This window comes from Nelusetta ayraudi, unplaced genomic scaffold, assembly GCF_046127955.1.
Source record: "Nelusetta ayraudi isolate G7.1 ecotype Tasmania unplaced genomic scaffold, CSIRO-AGI_Nayr_v1 ptg000026l, whole genome shotgun sequence".
NCBI classification, from domain to species: Eukaryota; Metazoa; Chordata; class Actinopteri; order Tetraodontiformes; family Monacanthidae; genus Nelusetta; species Nelusetta ayraudi.
Window position 1 is genome coordinate 5,631,672 of NW_027466076.1, and position 19,106 is coordinate 5,650,777.

The 19,106-nt window shown below is 48.6% G+C and overlaps 3 protein-coding genes across 4 annotated transcripts in view; 2 read left to right on the forward strand and 1 right to left on the reverse strand.

The window, feature by feature from the left end:
* LOC142890373 (growth arrest and DNA damage-inducible protein GADD45 gamma-like) overlaps positions 1 to 11,115 on the reverse strand; it is a 170,351-nt gene extending 159,236 nt beyond the window's left edge. Inside the window, exons 1-3 of one of the 2 annotated variants that reach the window (XR_012927071.1) lie at positions 10,671 to 11,115; positions 10,313 to 10,520; positions 9,900 to 10,179 (exon numbers count right to left, since the gene is read on the reverse strand). Coding sequence is in view for 1 of the 2 variants with exons in the window: in XM_076029347.1 (XP_075885462.1) it covers positions 10,066 to 10,179; positions 10,313 to 10,520; positions 10,671 to 10,813 (465 nt within the window). In the remaining variant the exon portion in view is untranslated. Of the gene's footprint in view, positions 1 to 9,331; positions 10,180 to 10,312; positions 10,521 to 10,670 lie in introns of those variants that run through there. The other variant, XM_076029347.1, reaches the window with a different exon arrangement.
* On the forward strand, positions 40 to 6,406 carry nim1kb (NIM1 serine/threonine protein kinase). The gene is made up of 4 exons (XM_076029296.1): positions 40 to 1,810; positions 2,608 to 2,894; positions 3,030 to 3,298; positions 5,168 to 6,406. The coding sequence occupies exons 1-4, from the start codon at positions 1,785 to 1,787 to the stop codon at positions 5,942 to 5,944; spliced, it is 1,359 nt and encodes a 452-aa protein (XP_075885411.1). The 5' UTR covers positions 40 to 1,784; the 3' UTR covers positions 5,945 to 6,406.
* A 4,181-nt stretch (positions 11,116 to 15,296) lies between the features above and the next one.
* LOC142890343 (growth arrest and DNA damage-inducible protein GADD45 gamma-like) lies at positions 15,297 to 16,569 on the forward strand. Its single transcript, XM_076029297.1, has 3 exons — positions 15,297 to 15,477; positions 15,590 to 15,797; positions 15,924 to 16,569. The coding sequence occupies exons 1-3, from the start codon at positions 15,377 to 15,379 to the stop codon at positions 16,035 to 16,037; spliced, it is 423 nt and encodes a 140-aa protein (XP_075885412.1). The 5' UTR covers positions 15,297 to 15,376; the 3' UTR covers positions 16,038 to 16,569.
* Positions 16,570 to 19,106: the final 2,537 nt, after the last annotated feature.

The window sequence follows — 19,106 nt, forward strand, 5'->3', positions numbered from 1 at the left end:
GGTGCGTGGGAGGGGGGCTTAGAAGTTCCTGTTGGTTCACACTTGGTTAGAAGTTCCTGGACGTGTTGTGAAGATTCAGCTTTGTTTGGTGGAGTCGTGCGTCTGCTGTATCACTGCTGTGCCTGGCAGGTCGCTGGTGCACACACACACACACACACACACACACACACACACACTCTACTCCTATCTAAGGCTATAATCCAATCAGACTCTTGAATGGGAGCAAGGAGGGAGGGGGCGGGGAGGGAGAGGAGGAGGAATTGATTCCATTCATTAAATGAAGGTCACTGATGTTTTCCCCCGTGTTGTTTCCTCACTGTGAAAAAGTCTTGTTTGCTTTGTTCAGGTGATCATTAAAAAAAAATGAGTTCTTGGATTTGTGGAGCATAAAGCCAGACTTCCTCTGTGATGCTGTTCTGCAAGGGACCTTCATTTTATTCACGGCGTACGCACGTAAATGGTGCATGTGGCTGTGTTGTAGTCCAGACGGCCCCAACCCAGACCAAGACCTTATCCAGACCTGAGAGGATCGAGACCAAGACCAGACCAAGACTTTATAAATCAGAGAAATAACAACAACACAGAAAAAAAATGACCAGTATCTTTTTAAATTCCAAAACATTTTGCTGCTTTGCCAACTATGTTGAACCATTTTCAAAAACAACGACTTTGCTTCATAAAATTAAAAAAAATAACTGAACTAGGAATAAGAGGGCAGGGTGTCACTCTGAGTGTCACCAACGGAGGGTAAAACAGCAGCGGCTGGATTCTTTTCTGTTATTATCGTGTTATTACAGTGTTGGCTGAGTCTCCACTGGTCTGGGTGAAAAATCCCCAGTCCGTCCAGTCCCAGACTGAGACCAGACCCGGTGAAAATGCCTCAGAGTCCGAGGCGAGACCTATCAAAAGTGGTCTGGAGACCAAGACCGACCTCCGGTAGTCCAACACCAGCATAGGAGATGTTTTGGATGCTCAGCTGGTAAGCAGCTGGTGCCACCACGGCTGCTCAAGGTCTCACTGACGCTGAGACTCCTTGTCTGCGACGCCGCTGACCTCTGACTCCAAGTGTCCCCACCGCCGCTGCTCACAGGGACGACACACCTGATTGTAGGACACTGCCGCCTGCAAAGCCAGTGTTGTAATCTCTTTATCTACGCTGCTCAGCCGCCGAGTGCAGGGGCGCTAATCTCCACTGGAACATTGGTTAATGAGGTTGCATAACGCTGTCCACCGAGCCTTGCCGTCAACCTTGCTAGCAAGAGTACACGGCTCCCTCGTGTCTCTCCATGAAAGCAGCAAAACCAGGTTTTAGCTTCCAATCAGCAGCCGGTGAAATGAAGCAGACGCACTTCTTCACGGCGGGCCAGCAGAACCAGGCCTCCTCTTGGCCTGGTTCTGCTGGTTAGCTGTTTGAAGGGATTAGGACAGGCCTAAATTGCGACGAGATTACGCTTCATGACACCACCTGAGCCAGGAGACACAGGGAGATGATCTTTGAGAGGGGGCGTGGCCAGGGAAACCTGTACACTTTCCACCGGGCTGATGGCTCAAGTGCATGTGTGTCCTCATCTTCCTCCTCCTCCTCCTCCTCCTCCTCCTCCGGCTACTCCTCCTTGGCCACCCCTCTCTGTTCAGTCTGTGGAGGAGGACGTGGAAGGTGCAGGACGCTCTCTTGGACGGCCTTCAGTTCAGGTTGCGTCAGGACGATGGGGAGACAGCAGTGAGGTTTGCGGCTCCTGGCTGGGCCAGAAGAGTCCCTGGATGGGTCGCAAGCCCGCGTTCTGATGCCGAGCGGCGAACTGGACACTTGGTAAGAGCGCAGAACTCCTCAGCTTTCTTCCTCTTGATCAGTCATTGAATTGAAATCAGCATAAAAAAGGTGGACAGAATGTTGCATTATATGCAAAAGAAGAAAAAAAATACTGTTTAAGATGTTAGTGGATTTGTTGACTGTTTTTATTGGTTATGTTTGTTTTATTGTTTGTGGGTTTTTTTTTTAGTCTGCTTTGCATTGCAATATAAAATGTATTGGACAATATATTTTTGCAGCAAAGCACTGCACCGAGTGATTGCATGAGTTTTATGTGGTAAAGAAAAAAAATGCACCCAATGCAAAATAATGTTGCACTGGTCACACACTGAGCCGCTTGCACAGACTCACAAAGACTTCAAATAAATAACACGTTAAAGTTGCAACACAACAAGTGGCTGGGGCTGACGTTCCGAGACAGGAGCAACAGAGGCAGCCGTGATTGGCTGAAACGTCGGGGTGACGTATGTAAACAAACTTCTAGGTAATTGTATTGAGGCCACCTGATTGAGTTCATCCTTATTTGTCCTACTAAAAACCTAAATAGCAGTTAGCCTGATAGGGCTGTTGATTATTTCTCATGCCAGTCCACCCTGTTGAGTTCATTCTTATTATTTAGACACAAAAAAGATGATAAAAAGCCAGTGCGGCGGTTACCATGACATCATCATGTGAAAGGTGACATTTTCAAAGTGAAGTTTTTTTCTTCACCATCTCAGGGCAATAGCCTCAAGAGAAACAACTCTGTGTTCCTACGCCATCTGTACATTACAATGTCAACTCTACCTTATTTCCAGCCCACTGGAGAAAATGCCCGGGAGCCAGTACCAGGTGTCGAGCGCCAGGATCCACCACAGCGTCTACAGCCTGACCGACAACTCGGACGTCGGCCCCGAGGACGAGGAGGCCGTCGAGCCGCTGCGTCTCAGCCCCCTGCAGAAGCTGACCACCGCCATGTGCAAGGACGAGGGCACCATCAAGGATCTCATCATCGGTCGCAGGGTGGGCTTCTACAAGGTCCGCGGGGAGATCGGCTGCGGGACCTTCTCCCGGGTCAAGCTGGCTTTCCACGCTCTGACGAAGGGTAAGACGTCTTCCACACTGACGCAGGGACAGAAAGTGAAGGCAGTTTCAGACTGGACGCTGTTGGAAGCTAAATAACCTTATTTACATACTAAGGCTCATGATGAACCCTGTCGTCATGATGTCCTACCTGTAGACAAGGTGGCCCTGAAGATCCTGGACAAGACCCGGCTTGACTCCCAGGCCCAGCGTCTGCTCTCCAGGGAGATCACCAGCATGGAGTACCTGCGCCACCCCAACGTCATCCACCTGTACGAGGTGGTGGAGACGCCGAGCCGCCTCTACCTGGTGCTGGAGTACGCTGGAGGAGGAGACCTGCACAACAAGATCTGCTGCGAGGGGAAGCTGTCCGACAACAACAGCAAGATCACCTTCTCACAGATCCTCTCCGCCATCAAATACATGGTAAGATATGCGGAAATGTCTCAGAACCAGCCATATATATGGTGTGTGTGCTCGTGCATATATAAATGCAATTCAACAAAAACACCTAAAACTTGAATATGTTTAAGAATGCATTCTGAAATGTCTGGCATGGGAGCTCTAGGGTTACGCTTAAGGCTGAAATTAGGGTTAGGGTTTCGGGGTTCCTCAACTACTAGAAGTCCCAAATTTGGTGTGGGTGCTTCTTGAGGGATCCTGATGACAAAGCAAGTGGCCCCACGTCTCTAGGACAAAGTTGAAATTTCACCCCATAGACTTGCATTGAATTAGGGTTAGCGATAAGCCTGAAACTAGGGTTAGGGTTAGGGTTAGCTGAAATTAGGGTTAGGGTTTCGGGGTTCCTCAACTACTAGAAGCCCCAAATTTGGCGTGGGCGCTTCTTGGGGGCTCCTGATGAAAAAGCAAGTGGCCCCATGTCTCTAGGACAAAGTTGAAATTTCACCCCATAGACTTGCATTGAATTAGGGTTAATGATAAGCCTGAAACTAGGGTTAGGGTTTTGTGGTTCCTCAACTACTAGAAGTCCCAAATTTAGCGTGGGCGCTTCTTGGGGGCTCCTGATGAAAAAGCAAGTGGCCCCACGTCTCTAGGACAAAGTTGAAATTTCACCCCATAGACTTACATTGAACTAGGGTTAACGATAAGCCTGAAACTAGGGTTAGGGTTAGGGTTAGCTGAAATTAGGGTTAGGGTTTCAGGGTTCCTCAACTACTAGAAGCCCCAAATTTGGCGTGGGCGCTTCTTGGGGGCTCCTGATGAAAAAGCAAGTGGCCCCATGTCTCTAGGACAAAGTTGAAATTTCACCCCATAGACTTGCATTGAATTGGGGTTAATGATAAGCCTGAAACTAGGGTTAGGATTTCGTGGTTCCTCAACTACTAGAAGTCCCAAATTTGGCGTGGGCGCTTCTTGGGGGCTCCTGATGAAAAAGCAAGTGGCCCCACGTCTCTAGGACAAAGTTGAAATTTCACCCCATAGACTTGCATTGAATTAGGGTTAGCGATAAGCCTGAAACTAGGGTTAGGGTTAGGGTTAGCTGAAATTAGGGTTAGGGTTTCGGGGTTCCTCAACTACTAGAAGCCCCAAATTTGGCGTGGGCGCTTCTTGGGGGCTCCTGATGAAAAAGCAAGTGGCCCCATGTCTCTAGGACAAAGTTGAAATTTCACCCCATAGACTTGCATTGAATTGGGGTTAATGATAAGCCTGAAACTAGGGTTAGGGTTTCGTGGTTCCTCAACTACTAGAAGTCCCAAATTTAGCGTGGGCGCTTCTTGGGGGCTCCTGATGAAAAAGCAAGTGGCCCCACGTCTCTAGGACAAAGTTGAAATTTCACCCCATAGACTTGCATTGAATTAGGGTTAGCGATAAGCCTGAAACTAGGGTTAGGGTTAGGGTTAGCTGAAATTAGGGTTAGGATATCAGGGTTCCTCAACTACTAGAAGCCCCAAATTTGGCGTGGGCGCTTCTTAGGGGCTCCTGATGAAAAAGCAAGTGGCCCCGTGTCTCTAGGACAAAGTTGAAATTTCACCCCATAGACTTGCATTGAATTAGGGTTAACGATAAGCCTGAAACTAGGGTTAGGGTTAGGGTTAGGGTTTTGGGGTTCCTCAACTACTAGAAGTCCCAAATTTGGCGTGGGCGCTTCTTAGGGGCTCCTGATGAAAAAGCAAGTGGCCCCATGTCTCTAGGACAAAGTTGACTTTTGACCCCCATAGATTTGCATGGCATTAGGGTTAGCGTTAAGGCTAAAATTAGAGTTAGGGTTTTGGTTTTCCTCACGCGCTAGACACCCCTGACTTTTCTCGTCTCCCTCCCTCCCTGCTGCCGCAGCACAACCTCAACATCATCCACCGCGACCTGAAGGCCGAGAACGTGCTGTTCACCAGCAGCGGCTGCGTGAAGGTGGCCGACTTTGGCTTCAGCACGCGAGTGTCCAACCGCAGCGACGTGCTGGACACCTTCTGCGGCTCTCCGCCGTACGCCGCCCCTGAGCTCTTCAGGGACGAGTGCTACCTGGGGCCCCCCGTGGACGTGTGGGCCATGGGGGTGCTGCTGTTCTTCATGGTGACCGGGACCATGCCTTTCCGCGCAGAGACCATGGGGAAGCTGCGGCGCAGCATCATGGAGGGCTCCTACGCCATCCCGCCCTGGGTGCCCGGACCCTGCCAGCGCCTCCTCAGGGGCATCCTGAAGCCGGCGGCCACCGAGCGCTACGCCGTCGACCAGATGATGGGCTGCGACTGGCTGCTGCCCGTCGAGTTCCCGTGGTCGTTTGCGCCCGAGGAGTCCGCCGGATCCCTGCGCAGCCTGCTGGAGTCGGAGCAGACGCACCACGAGTACGAGGAGGAGGAGGAGGAGGTGGAGGAGGAGGTGAGGAGCTGCCTGGAGGAGCTGGGCTTCACCGCCGAGCACCTGCGCAACAACCAGCTCAAAGACTGCCGCAGTCCCGTCACCGGCGTCTACCGCATCCTGCTGCACCAGGTCCACAAGAGGAGGGGCTGCGACTGCCTGCCGGTGGTCCGCGGGATGGTCCGAGACCCCAAGAGGGAGGGGCTGCGGGCCTACAGGGGACTCAGACACACCTCCAAACTCTGCGTGCTCTCCTAGAATCACCGCTGCTCAGCTTTTCTACAGACATTCTTTTATACCAGCTTGGAATTATTCTTTTATTTTATTGATCTTTATTTACACAGGTTGAAAAGCTCATTGAGACACAGGGTCTCATTTCCTAGAGAAACCTGTTTTATTGGGGGGGTGAAGAGTGAAGACGCCCTGTACATTGCAACACTAAATAGGTGCAGGACCAGGAAATGTTTTTGTTTTGTTTGTTTGTTTGTTTTGCTAATGAATGATTTGGAAAGTGACCTGTAGTTTTGAAATGAGTAAATCCATTTGCAAAATATATCTTTTGATACAATTAATGCAGATTTCTGATGTAGCTAAGGTATTTGTGAAAGTGCCTGACTAAATAAAAAAGTAGTGAATCTGATCATTTTTTCTTTCTTTTTTTATAGCCGTATGATTTATAGAGGCTGAAGTGTAATTATTTTTTCAAGACAATGTACTTTTTGAACAAAATCTCATTAATAAATACATTTTGTATTTATTCATTGATGTGTTATCGTTTTCATATTTTCATTTTCGTGTGATTGCGTTGTATTGTCTTGCTGCATTGACTTTCTTGACCTTCTCTTTAAAAGCCACTGAGCCAACCTGCCTGCTCTGCTGACTGAGGCCTGCGGAGGCCACACAGTGCAACACAACGTGTTTCATGTCCAGTTTGGACAAAAAAAATATTCTTAGCTGTTGTAATTCAATTACAATTGATTCTAATGATATAAAGAATATAAAAGAATTCAGTTACATTTAATTCCATCAGAATTTGAAAAGAAGGAAGGGGGAGCTAGCCAGCTGCTAGCTCCACTTACCTGTTTGCTGCTTCCTGTTGATCCAGTTGATGGAAATTGTTGATCCAGTCGGAAATTTGAAATGCTCGGAAATTCGACGTACGCAACGCAACGCAAGTTTTTGTTGGTTTGTTTTGGTTTTTGGGGTTTGGTGGTTTTTGGTTGTTTTAGACACACACACACACACACACCGACACACAACTTCAACACCAGACCGTCTTCAGCGCTGAACAGCAGAGAAGGAAAAGGGCCTGAGTGCTTCACTCCACACACAAACTGCTTCCCAAATAACCACAACAAAAACATTCTTCAACCTTGTTGCTTGGATTTAGTTCTAATCCTCTCTTTTCAAATGTTGCCACCAATTCCATTGCTTGTATATATAAAGTCAATTTACATCACATCTTCACCAGCACAAGGCGTTTAGCTCAGTTGGTTGGACTCTTGACTCTGGTGCAGAAGACAGGGGTTCGAATCCCGGCTGTTCCCAGGTTGCTAAGTTGTCTACCGTTTGTTTTGAGTTGTGTATAAATAACGTTATTATTCACATCTGCAGTCTTCAGGCTAACAAGCTGTTTAGCTCAGCAGGTTTAACCTTTGACTGAGGTTTTGGAGACGTGGGTTTAAATCCTAGTGGGAAGCACTTCATCCCACTGGGAAGGTTCGCCAATAGCTACTTGATTTTGTGTAAATATAAATGTGCTTTCACTCCTCTAAAGTACCCACCCACAAAGGCTACATACCTCTAGTGTGAACACCAGGATTTGAACCCTAGTTTTTGTGTAAGAATAGCTCCATATCAAGAAAACACTAGAATGAATTATATGAAACAAAGTGAAAGTCTCCACACTTTTACTTTGAAACCACATTTTGAAAAAAAGAGGTTTCGAAGTAAATGTACAAATCAGGAAGTGAACCTGCATTGTTGAGGTGTGTGTATGTCAAAGTTTAGAAAGTGTGCAATCAAAATATGTCCAAGACTTTGTCATGTTTGTGTTGTGCCGGCGTCTCAGAGGAGTTTAAAAAAAACAACAGCAACACAACACACCACACCACAACACAACAAAACAGCTGGAGGGGAATCGAACGCACGACCCGGTGCACCACAGACCTGCGCGCAGCAGCCTGAGCTAACTGTCCTGATGACAGGGTGCATGATTTTCTTGACCTCCTCTAATAGAATGAATGAATTGCTTTGTTTGTATATATAAAGTCAATTTACATCACACCTTCACCAGCAGAAGGAGTTTAGCTCAGTTGGTTGGACTCTGGACTCTGGTGCAGAAGACCTGGGTTCGAATCCCAGCTATTCCCAGGATGCTAAGCTGTCTATGATTTATTTTGAGTTGTGTATAAATATTGATTATTATTATTAACAGTCATGGTCTTTTTTTTTTCTCCAGATAGCTACTGAAGACATCAAATACATGAGCAAGATATATGGAATTATGCAGCAAAGATAGACAGGTTCAATAACTCTAAATATGCTTTTCATGATGGTGGCTATTTTGAAAAAAATTCAAATATAAAAGATGTTTTACTTTTATGGTTTCCTCCATAATTCCACGTGTGTTCATACGTCGTCTTGATGCCTTCAGTGAGAAACTGCAGTGCCAACAGTCATGAGAATGAAAGAAAAGACTTTACAGTCACGGTTTGGTGAGTGCAAACTGTTGACTGCGAGTGTCAGTCAGCCGGGAACCTGATGCGTCACGCTGACTTCACTGTTGCAGACGGCGCAGTGGAGAGCAGGTGGCGCTGCTGCACCCAAACACACGTGATGTGGCTCCCATTGTGTCCCGTTTAGCCAAGTTTCAATGAGTGCGTGCCGCTAAAGAATAGCGGCAGCGACAGCAGCTGGCGGGACAGCAGATGATATTCAGGAGGAGGAGAGAGCCTCTTCGACCGGCCCAAACCGGTCCTGACAACCCAATCACGCCCCCCCCCCACACCCCTCCTCCTTTCTATGAAGAGTGACTCCTCCCACTCCTACCAGGGCTGCCACCTCCCCCCCCCCCCACCTGCGCAACGCAGCAGATGGTGCGGCGTGGCGGCCGAGACATCTGCAGGCCCAGACAATGGGCTCAGTGTGCGGACCGCTGGAGCTGACAGGGGCCCCCGAGCCAGCTATTGTGCACCGCGCCGCACACGCCATACACATGCAGATGAGGTCTGCTGAGGAGGAGGGTGGGTCGGGGGGTGGGGATGGGGGGGTCGTGGGGGAGGGGGGGGGGGTAGGTCGGGCTGGGGTGCGTCAGCTTTTGCGCCTCCGCATGCAAATCTGCTGAGTCTGAAACTTTTGTTTAGATTCACTGACAGCTGCCCTACCGCCCCCCACCACTCCCCCCTCACCTCCCCTCCCCCGACCATCTCCGTCCAACCCCTCAGCACCAAAACACAGACACACGCAAGCACAATCATGCATGGCCCAAAGTATTGCAAGAGAAAGTGAAGAAATCACAAAGAAAAATCAGTTTCTTTTGTGTTTTTTTTATTCAATATTCTCTACTTGTAGCTTCCAACCACTTCTGGAGTCTTTATGACAGAATTCATATTGTTTCCATAACAATTCCAACAGGATCATATCTTTCTTTTTTTTTTCAAATACAATTTTTCTTTCAGCAGTACAAAAATCACATGCTTATAAAACAAATCTTAAATTTTGAGTTTAACTTAATTTTGTCAGTTTTCTAAAGTGAAACCTTTAGAGAACTGACTGTTTCTTTTCTTCTTTTTTTTTTAAAAACCTTTTTTAACATATTTTTTTTGTCATGTTTAAATTTCTAAAGTGAAACCTTTAGAGAATTAAGACAATTCTGGAAAGTGGGAAACATTCACGCTGACTGCAACCGTTGGCCTGGTGGCTCAGCGAGGAGGACACTCTGGAAAAAAAGTCCCTTTTTTCACGGAGGCCTCTGTCTCAGCACCGCTTCTTCTCCTGCTGCGCGTGCTTCGGGGTGCGACGTTTGCCCTGTGGGACCACAGTGGGACCACAGGACGCAGCGGTCGCTTCTCCTTCCTCTCCAAACCTCATCCGCACAAAGAATGAGGGTCGATGAGTCGCTCTCGTGGCATGCCTGACCTCGTTCACATAAAGAATGAGAGTCATCTTGGCATGGACGGGACGAGAGGCGACTGTTCACGACGACTGTGACGGGCCCGCCCGGGGCCCGGCGCCGTGCTGCCTGGACGGGAGTCCTCCTCAGGAGGATCCACCAGGGATGAGCAGAAACAGGCTCGTCCTGCGCAATCAGGACGAGGATTTCCTGGTAAAGAAGCTTGGCAGCATCTGGTCAGCAGAGGGAGACGCCCGCTCCCGGATCAGCGCTCGGGGAGGCTGATCTCGGGGACCCAGTCGTTCAGGCGCCGGCTCTCCTCGCAGAACAGGTGCAGCTTCTCCAGAGCGGGATCCTCGAAGGAGCCTTCAGAGGGGTTCTGTTGGGGGGGGGGGGGGAACCAGGAGAGACGGAGGGTCAGTCACAGCCACAAGACAGCTACAGAACAACTCTTGGAACCACCTTGCAGTCATGTGAGTGAGTGAGTGAGTGAGTGAGTGAGCGCCCCCTACCGTGATGAGGACGCAGTGAGCGTCGTCCAGCTGGCCAGCCTTGTCGCCCACGATCTCCACCAGGCGCTGCATGTCGCTCACTCGCACGATGCTGATGTCGTTGTCGAAGCAGAAGGACTGGATGAGGGTGAAGTGGATCTGCAGAGCCACGTCGCACTCAAACTCCTCGTCCGTGGCCAGCACGCAGAAAGACACGCTGTCAGGGTCACTGCGGGACAGGAAGGGAATAAAAAAAAACAAAAGAACAACTTAGTTTCTCACATCGCAGGACATTCCAGGCAACTTTCAGTGAAACAAACAAACAAACAAACAAACATTTTAAATGACTTTACTGCAACCGAGACGTTCGGATACTTACAGGTTCATAACTTTTGCGCACTCGTAGACTCCGACGGTGAGGGAGTCGTTGTCTTTGGCGGACACCAGCACCTCCTCCAGGGCTTTGCCGGTGCACTGGGCGCGCTCGGTGGGCTTCTGGATGACGACCTCCTCGAAAGTCATGATGAAGACGGTGAAGATATTCCTCAACGGCAGCAGCAACAAGAAGGCTCAGAGAGTTGGTTTGCTCGACGGGAGTAAATCCGAGAGTGGAGCAGGAGTGCCTGTCCGCCGCCGGAGCTCCTCCTCTTATACCCTGCAGCTCGTGCGGCCCAATGAAAGCGCCGCGCTCTGATTGGCCGACGCTGAATGGTGTATTGGTATGATAATGCTATTGTGTGAACACCCCCCACCTCTCCCCTCCTCCTCTCCCCGGGCTCGTGGCAGATTGATGGGGGGTCATCGGGCCACGCACGCAGCAGATCCACAGCTCCAAAAAAAACAAAAAAAAAAAAACCTCCATTGAAGAGAGAAGTTCGATCACTTTAATGCGGCACTTTTTTATTTTGCATGATCTCGAAAACCGCAGCAGGATATCGAGCCTTTTTGCCTTTTGCAGCATTCAGCCTTTTTGCATCGCGCGCAACCTTGCACGCAAAACCCGAATCATCAAAGGCAACTGAAGATTGACGGGGGAAAACAAAACAAAACCCAATGTTGCACCGAAGTCGAACTTGACGAACAGGGTTTTCCTAGTTTAATCTCACACAACACAGTCTCTGCTTATCTGATGACAGAAATATAATAATAGTTTGTGTTGAGTTTTATCCGCCTTCTTGCTGACATGAGCGCAGAAACGCAGCAGCAGCAGGACGGAGAAAGTTGCAGCCCCCCCCCCCCCCACCACACACACACACACACACACACAGCCCCCTCCCCACAGAGAGGGCAGGTGGGTGATGGTGCCATCTGTAGACTGGAGAGGCTGCCCATAAAAAAAAAAAAAAAAAACGGCCCCATTGTGCGCGCAGCAGCCCTCCATTGTCACACAGCAGCCATACAAATGCAAATGAGCAGCGCGTGCCAGAACGCCGTGCGTGCGTGCTGCGCAATCTGCACCCTTGTTGGCCCATGCAGACCACGTGGCTATCAGCTGCTGTCCACAAAGTGTTTCGCTCTCACTTTACTTTGCTTTGCTTTATTTTGGTCGAGTTGCTCTCAGCCGCGCTTATTGCGCAGCAGCGCAACATTTCCGACGTGTTGCGCTGCAATCAAGCGCGTCTTCAAACCCAACTTTGGCCGTGGCTCACTTTCAAGCATGACTGCACACTTTATGCGCGCGACTCTGACGTTCCGCAGCGCCGTGTACACTGCTCGACTGATGCCTTTCTTGCATTGAAAATAAAATACATATAAAAAAAAAAAAAATAAATAAAAATATATATATATATATATATATATATATATATATATATATATATATATATATATATATATATATATATATATATATATATATATATATAAAAATGTTTTACGAATAGAAAAGAGTTCCGCAGCTGACACTGTGCTCGTGCATTGTTTCTGCACGACATCTTGCGTGCTGCCACCGCTGCGTAAAGGTGGTGGTGGTGGTGGGTGGTGATTGATTCAGCGCTATTGTTTGCAGCCAGGACAGGACCCCCCACACACACACACACCTCCACTCCAGTTGAGGTCGACCCAGCCCGACCCCGGAGCGCGCCGCTCCATTGTTGACGAGTCTCCACATTCGACAGCCTGTTGTCTGAGTTTGGATTACATTTGAATGCATAAGAGGACGCAGCTTATGGTCCAAAACTTTCACAATGCTGGGTGGTGTCTCCCCGCAAACACGCCGCCGCTCATGCAAATGTATGTTAGTAGAAGAAGAAGAAGAAGAAGAAGAAGAAGAAGAAGAAGAAGAAGAAGAAAAGGAAGAAGAAGAAGTTTGCGCTGTAAACATGCAAGAACGCTTGCGAGCTTGTTTGGCGAAACAACAAAAGGCTCTTATCTGTGTGCATGGGTACGGAAGCCCATTGCTGCCACACTAGGAAGAAAAGCAGGGCTCGGCATCACGCCAAACGACAGGGATTATCAGGAAACCAGGCGATAGTTTCACGTTATAACGTGAGACTGATGTTTTTGTTTCTAGTGTGGCAGCAATGGGCTTCCGTACAGGTGGTGGGTGCACAAACACCGTAGTTGAAATTGCGCAGCTCGTGCGCAGCTCGTGCGTCTGTTTCTTCCAACCGAGCAGCAGTGAATCAGGAGGAGGAGGAGGTGGTGGTCCGATTTAGGCAGCGAGCTATTTTTAGGGGAGAGAAAAAAAAAAGGATCAGCTTGCATGACCACGGGGCAGGCGCGTGCAAATCGATATGGAGCCTTTGTTTGGAGGAGCAACATCTGCCGGGCTGAGCGCGGCCCCCCCGGCGGCCCGGCGGTGCGCGACAGGTGTCGCTGCTCCGAGCTGCTCCTGATGACCCGAGGCCAGGAGGAGGAGCAGGAGGAGGAGGAGGAGGAGGAGGGGAGGGAGGAGGAGGAGCCCGCAGCCTGCCTTTAGTCTGCAGCATAGAAAGTGTCCAAAGCGGAAAGATAAAATGAAATTTATGACGGTCGTTTTGCAGGCTGCGCACGCGGAAGTCCTCATTATTGGATCAGGGAGAAATTGTTTTGTTTTGTTTTTGCTTTTTAAACCTCCAACAGAAAAACAAAAAAACAACAACAAAAGCCTCGATCAGCACAAATTCCTTCATTTCACCTTGATTACGCTGCATGTTTTATTTTTAAAAAAATCATATTTATTAATTGTTTTTATCTTATTTTGTTATTGTCATAGTTTACTATTGATGGTGTTGTAAACATTGACACTGTTCTGTTGCTGCTGTAACAACGTGATTTCCCATTGGGGGATCAATAAAGTTTTATTCTATCCTATTCTTCAAAGACAAGGGGCATTGATGAGCATTACTTAGCATTCATTTTAAAACAGATTTGGTGTTTGTAGATAAAACAAAAACAAAAAACAAAATCACTTGTTATTATTTTATTTTTTCCACTGGATGAGCCACGGCACATTTTTTTTTACATTGAAAAAAATAAATAAATAAATAAATCCCATTATATAATATTATCATTTTTTCTATCATTATTTTAACCAATTGAGTGCAATTGGATAATTTTTCACTCACTGCTCATGTCAGACATGATCTCACGGTGCACTAGAGTGCCGCGGACCAGCGGTTGAGAAACACTGACGGTGGAGTCATTTCAGTGACTGTTGAAAGGTGTTTAGATGATGAGCCAGTCACGGCAGATTAAAAAAAAACAATACTGTGAAAAGCAGCGCCGCTCTCTCGAGATACCGCGAGATCTTGGCAGCGAGACTTTGCCAGCAGTCACAGCAGGTCCTGCTGCTGCTGCTGCTGCTGCTGCTGCTGCCTTCTTTTGTGCCCCCACGCGGCGGCGCGTCCCTCGAGGGACAGATGCGATCTAAGGAGAGCGATGCGGGCGCCCACGCGCCTCAAGTCTCCTCCGGCTTTACGCATGCAAAGCAGCGGCGCGTGCCGCCTGCCCTCCCCCCCCCTCCCCCTGTCGTCTACCGCGAAAAGTTAATGCGTGAATGGGTGAAAATTGGCCACGTGCGCTGAAAAAGTTCAGTGATGTCCACCCCCAGCGCGTGACCTCCGTTATTTCACGCGGGCTGCAGTTTGCTTATATTGGCCATAAACTAATAAAGCTCTGTTCTCGGTTCTGTCTGTTTTTGTTTCTGTGTCTGTGTGTTTTTATTATGCTTTTCTACCACGGCGCAACTTTTGTAGACAACTTATGGACCAGAGTGACTCGCTGCACATCTGGAGGCACACAGACTCAAATCACCCTTTAGTTCCGTTTTGTGAAGATGTTGCTCACATTGCAGGCCAGCCGTGTATTTTTCCACCTGAACAAGACGCTGCAACCCTTCCAGCGGTGCACCTCCTGCTGCTGCTGCTGCTGCACCTCCTGCTGCTGCTGCTGCACTCTTCTATGGCCACAGTCTTATCTCGCCTTCATCACGGAGCAGATCAGAGTCAGAAAACAACAGGCTGTTTACAGTATCAGTCTCCTGTAAAGAGGGAAAATAATGCCGCTGTGTGTTTTTATTTTGGTCAAACTCAAAGCCAACGTGTAACTTACAAACTATTGTCTGTCTAAAGACTGGAGATTTAGCAGAGATTGCACCGGCAGAGTCTTCAGCCAGTGGTGACCGGAGGCACGGAAAGTTACCAGGCAAGTGGAGCTGTTTTATAAGGGGAAAAAAATAAATATTCTCAGAATGTTGAACTTTTCTGATACACAGCACAAGACTGGAAGACTGGAGTGATGCTGACAGTCGGCTCCTCTTGTGTGGCTTCATTACGTTGCTGTAGATTGAAGGAGCCGCATAAAGGTCAGAGAGTTCCTGCCTCTGATCCTTTCAACCGCACCCCCGACACCCTACTTTCTAACACATTTCTATTGGCACGCGTCCCTGAGGGTGGGGGTGTGGGTGCAGGGGGGGGGGGGAAGGCTGCAGGCCTGTTGTCAGCATTGTGCCGAGCAGCCAATCAAAGAGTGAGCGTGTGCCGGCCAGGGGGTATAAAAGCAGGCCAGTTCTCTGGCAGGAAGCACAAACACTCACTGCCTCCACTTCCTGAGCAGCACTGACGACCACTGGGAGCCACACGAGTCACTGAGTCACGAGTCACCATGCAGTGTCCTGGAAAGTCTCTGAAGGAAGCGCTGCTGTTCGCTCAGAGCGAAGACCGACTCACCGCCGGAGTCTACGAGAGCGCCAAGATCATGACTGAGTAAGTACAACTTGAGTTGGAGATCTCCTTTGAAAACCCGGAAACTCAATGAGAAGAAGCAGCAGCAGTAACAGCAGCTAACGAGGAATCCCTTCACCTTCCTGTCCCGCAGTGACCCTGACAGCGTGTCTTTCTGCGTGCTGGCCACGGACGAGGAGTTTGAGTGCGACGTGGCTCTGCAGATCCACTTCACCCTCATCCAGTCCTTCTGCTTCGACAACGACATCAGCATCGTGCGAGTGAGCGACATGCAGCGCCTGGTGGAGATCGTGGGCGACAAGGCTGGCCAGCTGGACGACGCTCACTGCGTCCTCATCACGGTAGGGGGCGCTCACTCACTCACTCACTCACTCACATGACTGCAAGGTGGTTCCAAGAGTGGTTCTGTAGCTGTCTTGTGGCTGTGACTGACCCTCCGTCTCTCCTGGTTCCCCCCCTCCCAACAGAACCCCTCTGAAGGCTCCTTCGAGGATCCCGCTCTGGAGAAGCTGCACCTGTTCTGCGAGGAGAGCCGGCGCCTGAACGACTGGGTCCCCGAGATCAGCCTCCCCGAGCGCTGATCCGGGAGCGGGCGTCTCCCTCTGCTGACCAGATGCTGCCAAGCTTCTTTACCAGGAAATCCTCGTCCTGATTGCGCAGGACGAGCCTGTTTCTGCTCATCCCTGGTGGATCCTCCTGAGGAGGACTCCCGTCCAGGCAGCACGGCGCCGGGCCCCGGGCGGGCCCGTCACAGTCGTCGTGAACAGTCGCCTCTCGTCCCGTCCATGCCAAGATGACTCTCATTCTTTATGTGAACGAGGTCAGGCATGCCACGAGAGCGACTCATCGACCCTCATTCTTTGTGCGGATGAGGTTTGGAGAGGAAGGAGAAGCGACCGCTGCGTCCTGTGGTCCCACTGTGGTCCCACAGGGCAAACGTCGCACCCCGAAGCACGCGCAGCAGGAGAAGAAGCGGTGCTGAGACAGAGGCCTCCGTGAAAAAAGGGACTTTTTTTCCAGAGTGTCCTCCTCGCTGAGCCACCAGGCCAACGGTTGCAGTCAGCGTGAATGTTTCCCACTTTCCAGAATTGTCTTAATTCTCTAAAGGTTTCACTTTAGAAATTTAAATATGACAAAAAAATGATTAGAAAACCTGAAAAAAAAAACAATTGTCTAAAGGTTTCACTTTGGAAATTTACAAAATTGACAAAAAAAGTATGCGAAAAAATGTTTTAAAAAAAGAAGAAAAGAAACAGTCAGTTCTCTAAAGGTTTCACTTTATAAAACTGACACAAGTAAGTTAAACTCAAAATTTAAGATTTGAATGATTAGAAAACCAACCTGAAAAAAGAAAAAAAATTAACAATTGTCTAAAGGTTTCACTTTGGAAATTGTGCATTTGAAAAAAAAAACAACAACAAAAAAAAAAACTAAAAATTGAATCGAAATGGAAAGGAAAAATGTTTTGTTAAGACGATGTTGAAATGTATGGTAAGAATGTGAGCATGTGATCTGTTTCACACCAGCTCATCCTTTGTCAAGAGAAACACTTTGCTCAGTGCATAGCTGACTTTTTGTAAGGCGACGCATTGAAATAAATGTCTGAATGCAAATGTGATCCTCTGGCTGTGCTTTGACTTTACGATCCGTGTTCTCCTTCCAACTCCCGACTTCTCACAGAGTTGACCTGTCAAATCAATTTCAAGACAGTTTTTGTGAGGAGCAAAGGTCTGGTGAAACTTTCCACAAAAAGAAAAAGAAAAAGAAAACAAAAAGAGTGAAATTCTGGCACCTGAGTGGCAGCACCCTGGGGGCCTGGAGAAGCTGCAGCATCAGCTGTTTGCCTCTGCATGGCAGGGAAGAAACGGCAAATGCTTTGCTGTGAGGTGTGAAGTTCGTCAGAGCTCGATCCAAGGCTGCTGGATGATTGAGACGCAGGCGAGTCACACATTTTGATCAGGTGTGGATCACAGCTCTGCAGAAACACAAAAAGCCAGGGTTGTTCAGTGAGGAGTAGGTGGTCTGCTCGGTGGGGCGGCTGGGTGGCCGAATTAGACGCCGGTCATTGGAAAAGATGAGTTTGAATGAGAGTGGAGCTCAGCTAATTTTACTAAGTGCACTCAATCCACTTAATCCCAGTTTAGAGTTTAACATTTTAGCTCCACGCAACTGATTGAATTCAACTGTCCATGCGCGTGATGTGGACGGATTTCTCAGGGTGTTAAACCTCCATCCAAGCCTCGATATCTTGCATCGGGAATAATAAAAAAAAAAAACCCACAACAACGAAAATAAATGACATAGTTAATCAGTCAAGAAAATAGTAAAGAGGGAGATGCTTTCCATTTGATTGAGTGCATGTTGATAAATGAACCAATTGAGCCCGGAGGTCGTACGCTCTTGCAGTTTCTAAAGCTGCAACAGCAACTGAGTGAACCACGTTAGCTTTTATATAAATCCGAAAAGTTAGGAAACAGTCAAGGGAAATTCTGTCTTTAAAGTCATTTTAAAGAAAGACAAGACTGCAAAACACAGGCGATCTCCATCCAACGTTTTCCCCAAACTGACACGGATCCAGATTGAGACCGAGCCAAAAACACATTTTATTCAGCTCTAAAATCTGTCGTTCTCAGCAGCGCCCCCATCGGGTGCGGCTTTATCTTGGAGCATGAAAAAAACAGACATGCAAAGTGGTGCTGCAGCTTGATGAAGATGAGCTTTTGCTCCTGGCACACGCTGCTGCTTTTTTCCTTTTTTCCTCCTTCCCTTCATCTCATTGGCCATTCAGGACCTTTTCCAAGCCCCTTTTTTCTCGTTTTGCTCTTGCAAAGTCAGTCTGACCTGCAAACTATTGTGGAGTCAACAGCTGCTGCAGCCCCCACGCCCCACTGTGACACACACACACACACACGCACACACACACACACACACACACACACGCACACACACACACACAAATGAGTGCAACTACACCATTTTCATGCACATGAATTGAAATAAATAAGATTCATCCATGAAAAATCCCTCACAGAGGAATTATTGATTCTTTATCCTGTTGCAGATGCAACATGATGCACCTCAGGAAAAAAAAAGCCTGATTTGTGCAAACTCAGCCTCTCTCTTTCTCTCTTTGACACACACACACAAGCGTGCGCACGCACACACACGCACGCACGCACACACACAGGCCATAGAGCGAGAACAAAAGTGGAGCACGCAGGGGCCAGCTGAAACTTAATCAGCCCTTTAAATCTGCACGGCAACCAACCCAACACTCACTCCATCTGCTGTCCAATTTAATGACCAGGAGGAGGAGGAGGAGAGCGAGGCAGCGTGCCTGGCACAAGCCTGCTGTCGCTCGTCCATTCAGACCCAAAATCCTAACTAACAACAACAACAACAACAACAACAACATCCCCCATCAGTCAGCAGAAACACTCGCAGCCGGCCCGGCCCGGCCCGGCCCAGCCGAAGGTGTGCCGAGTGAGAGGAAGTGGGTTATTTTGTGCAATGTGTGCAAAAGCAGCGTAGTGAAGCAGTGCAGGGAGGCAGCGAGGCCTCAACCTGCTGGAACCCTGCTGCCCTCCGACTCAACCCCACTCATAAAGAGCTCCGCTGCAGCCACATGCTGCTTCTCAAGTGTCCTTTCA

Excerpts from the sequence above, each read along its gene's own strand:
- nim1kb (XM_076029296.1), top strand. The coding sequence starts at position 1,785 with ATGCCGAGCGGCGAACTGGACACTTG. Across the intron at positions 2,895-3,029 it reads TTTCCACGCTCTGACGAAGG|ACAAGGTGGCCCTGAAGATC; the intron begins GTAAGACGTCTT and ends TCCTACCTGTAG. Across the intron at positions 3,299-5,167 it reads TCTCCGCCATCAAATACATG|CACAACCTCAACATCATCCA; the intron begins GTAAGATATGCG and ends CTGCTGCCGCAG.
- LOC142890343 (XM_076029297.1), top strand. The coding sequence starts at position 15,377 with ATGCAGTGTCCTGGAAAGTCTCTGAAGGAAGCGCTGCTGTTCGCTCAG. Across the intron at positions 15,478-15,589 it reads AGCGCCAAGATCATGACTGA|TGACCCTGACAGCGTGTCTT; the intron begins GTAAGTACAACT and ends CCTGTCCCGCAG. Across the intron at positions 15,798-15,923 it reads CTCACTGCGTCCTCATCACG|AACCCCTCTGAAGGCTCCTT; the intron begins GTAGGGGGCGCT and ends CCCTCCCAACAG.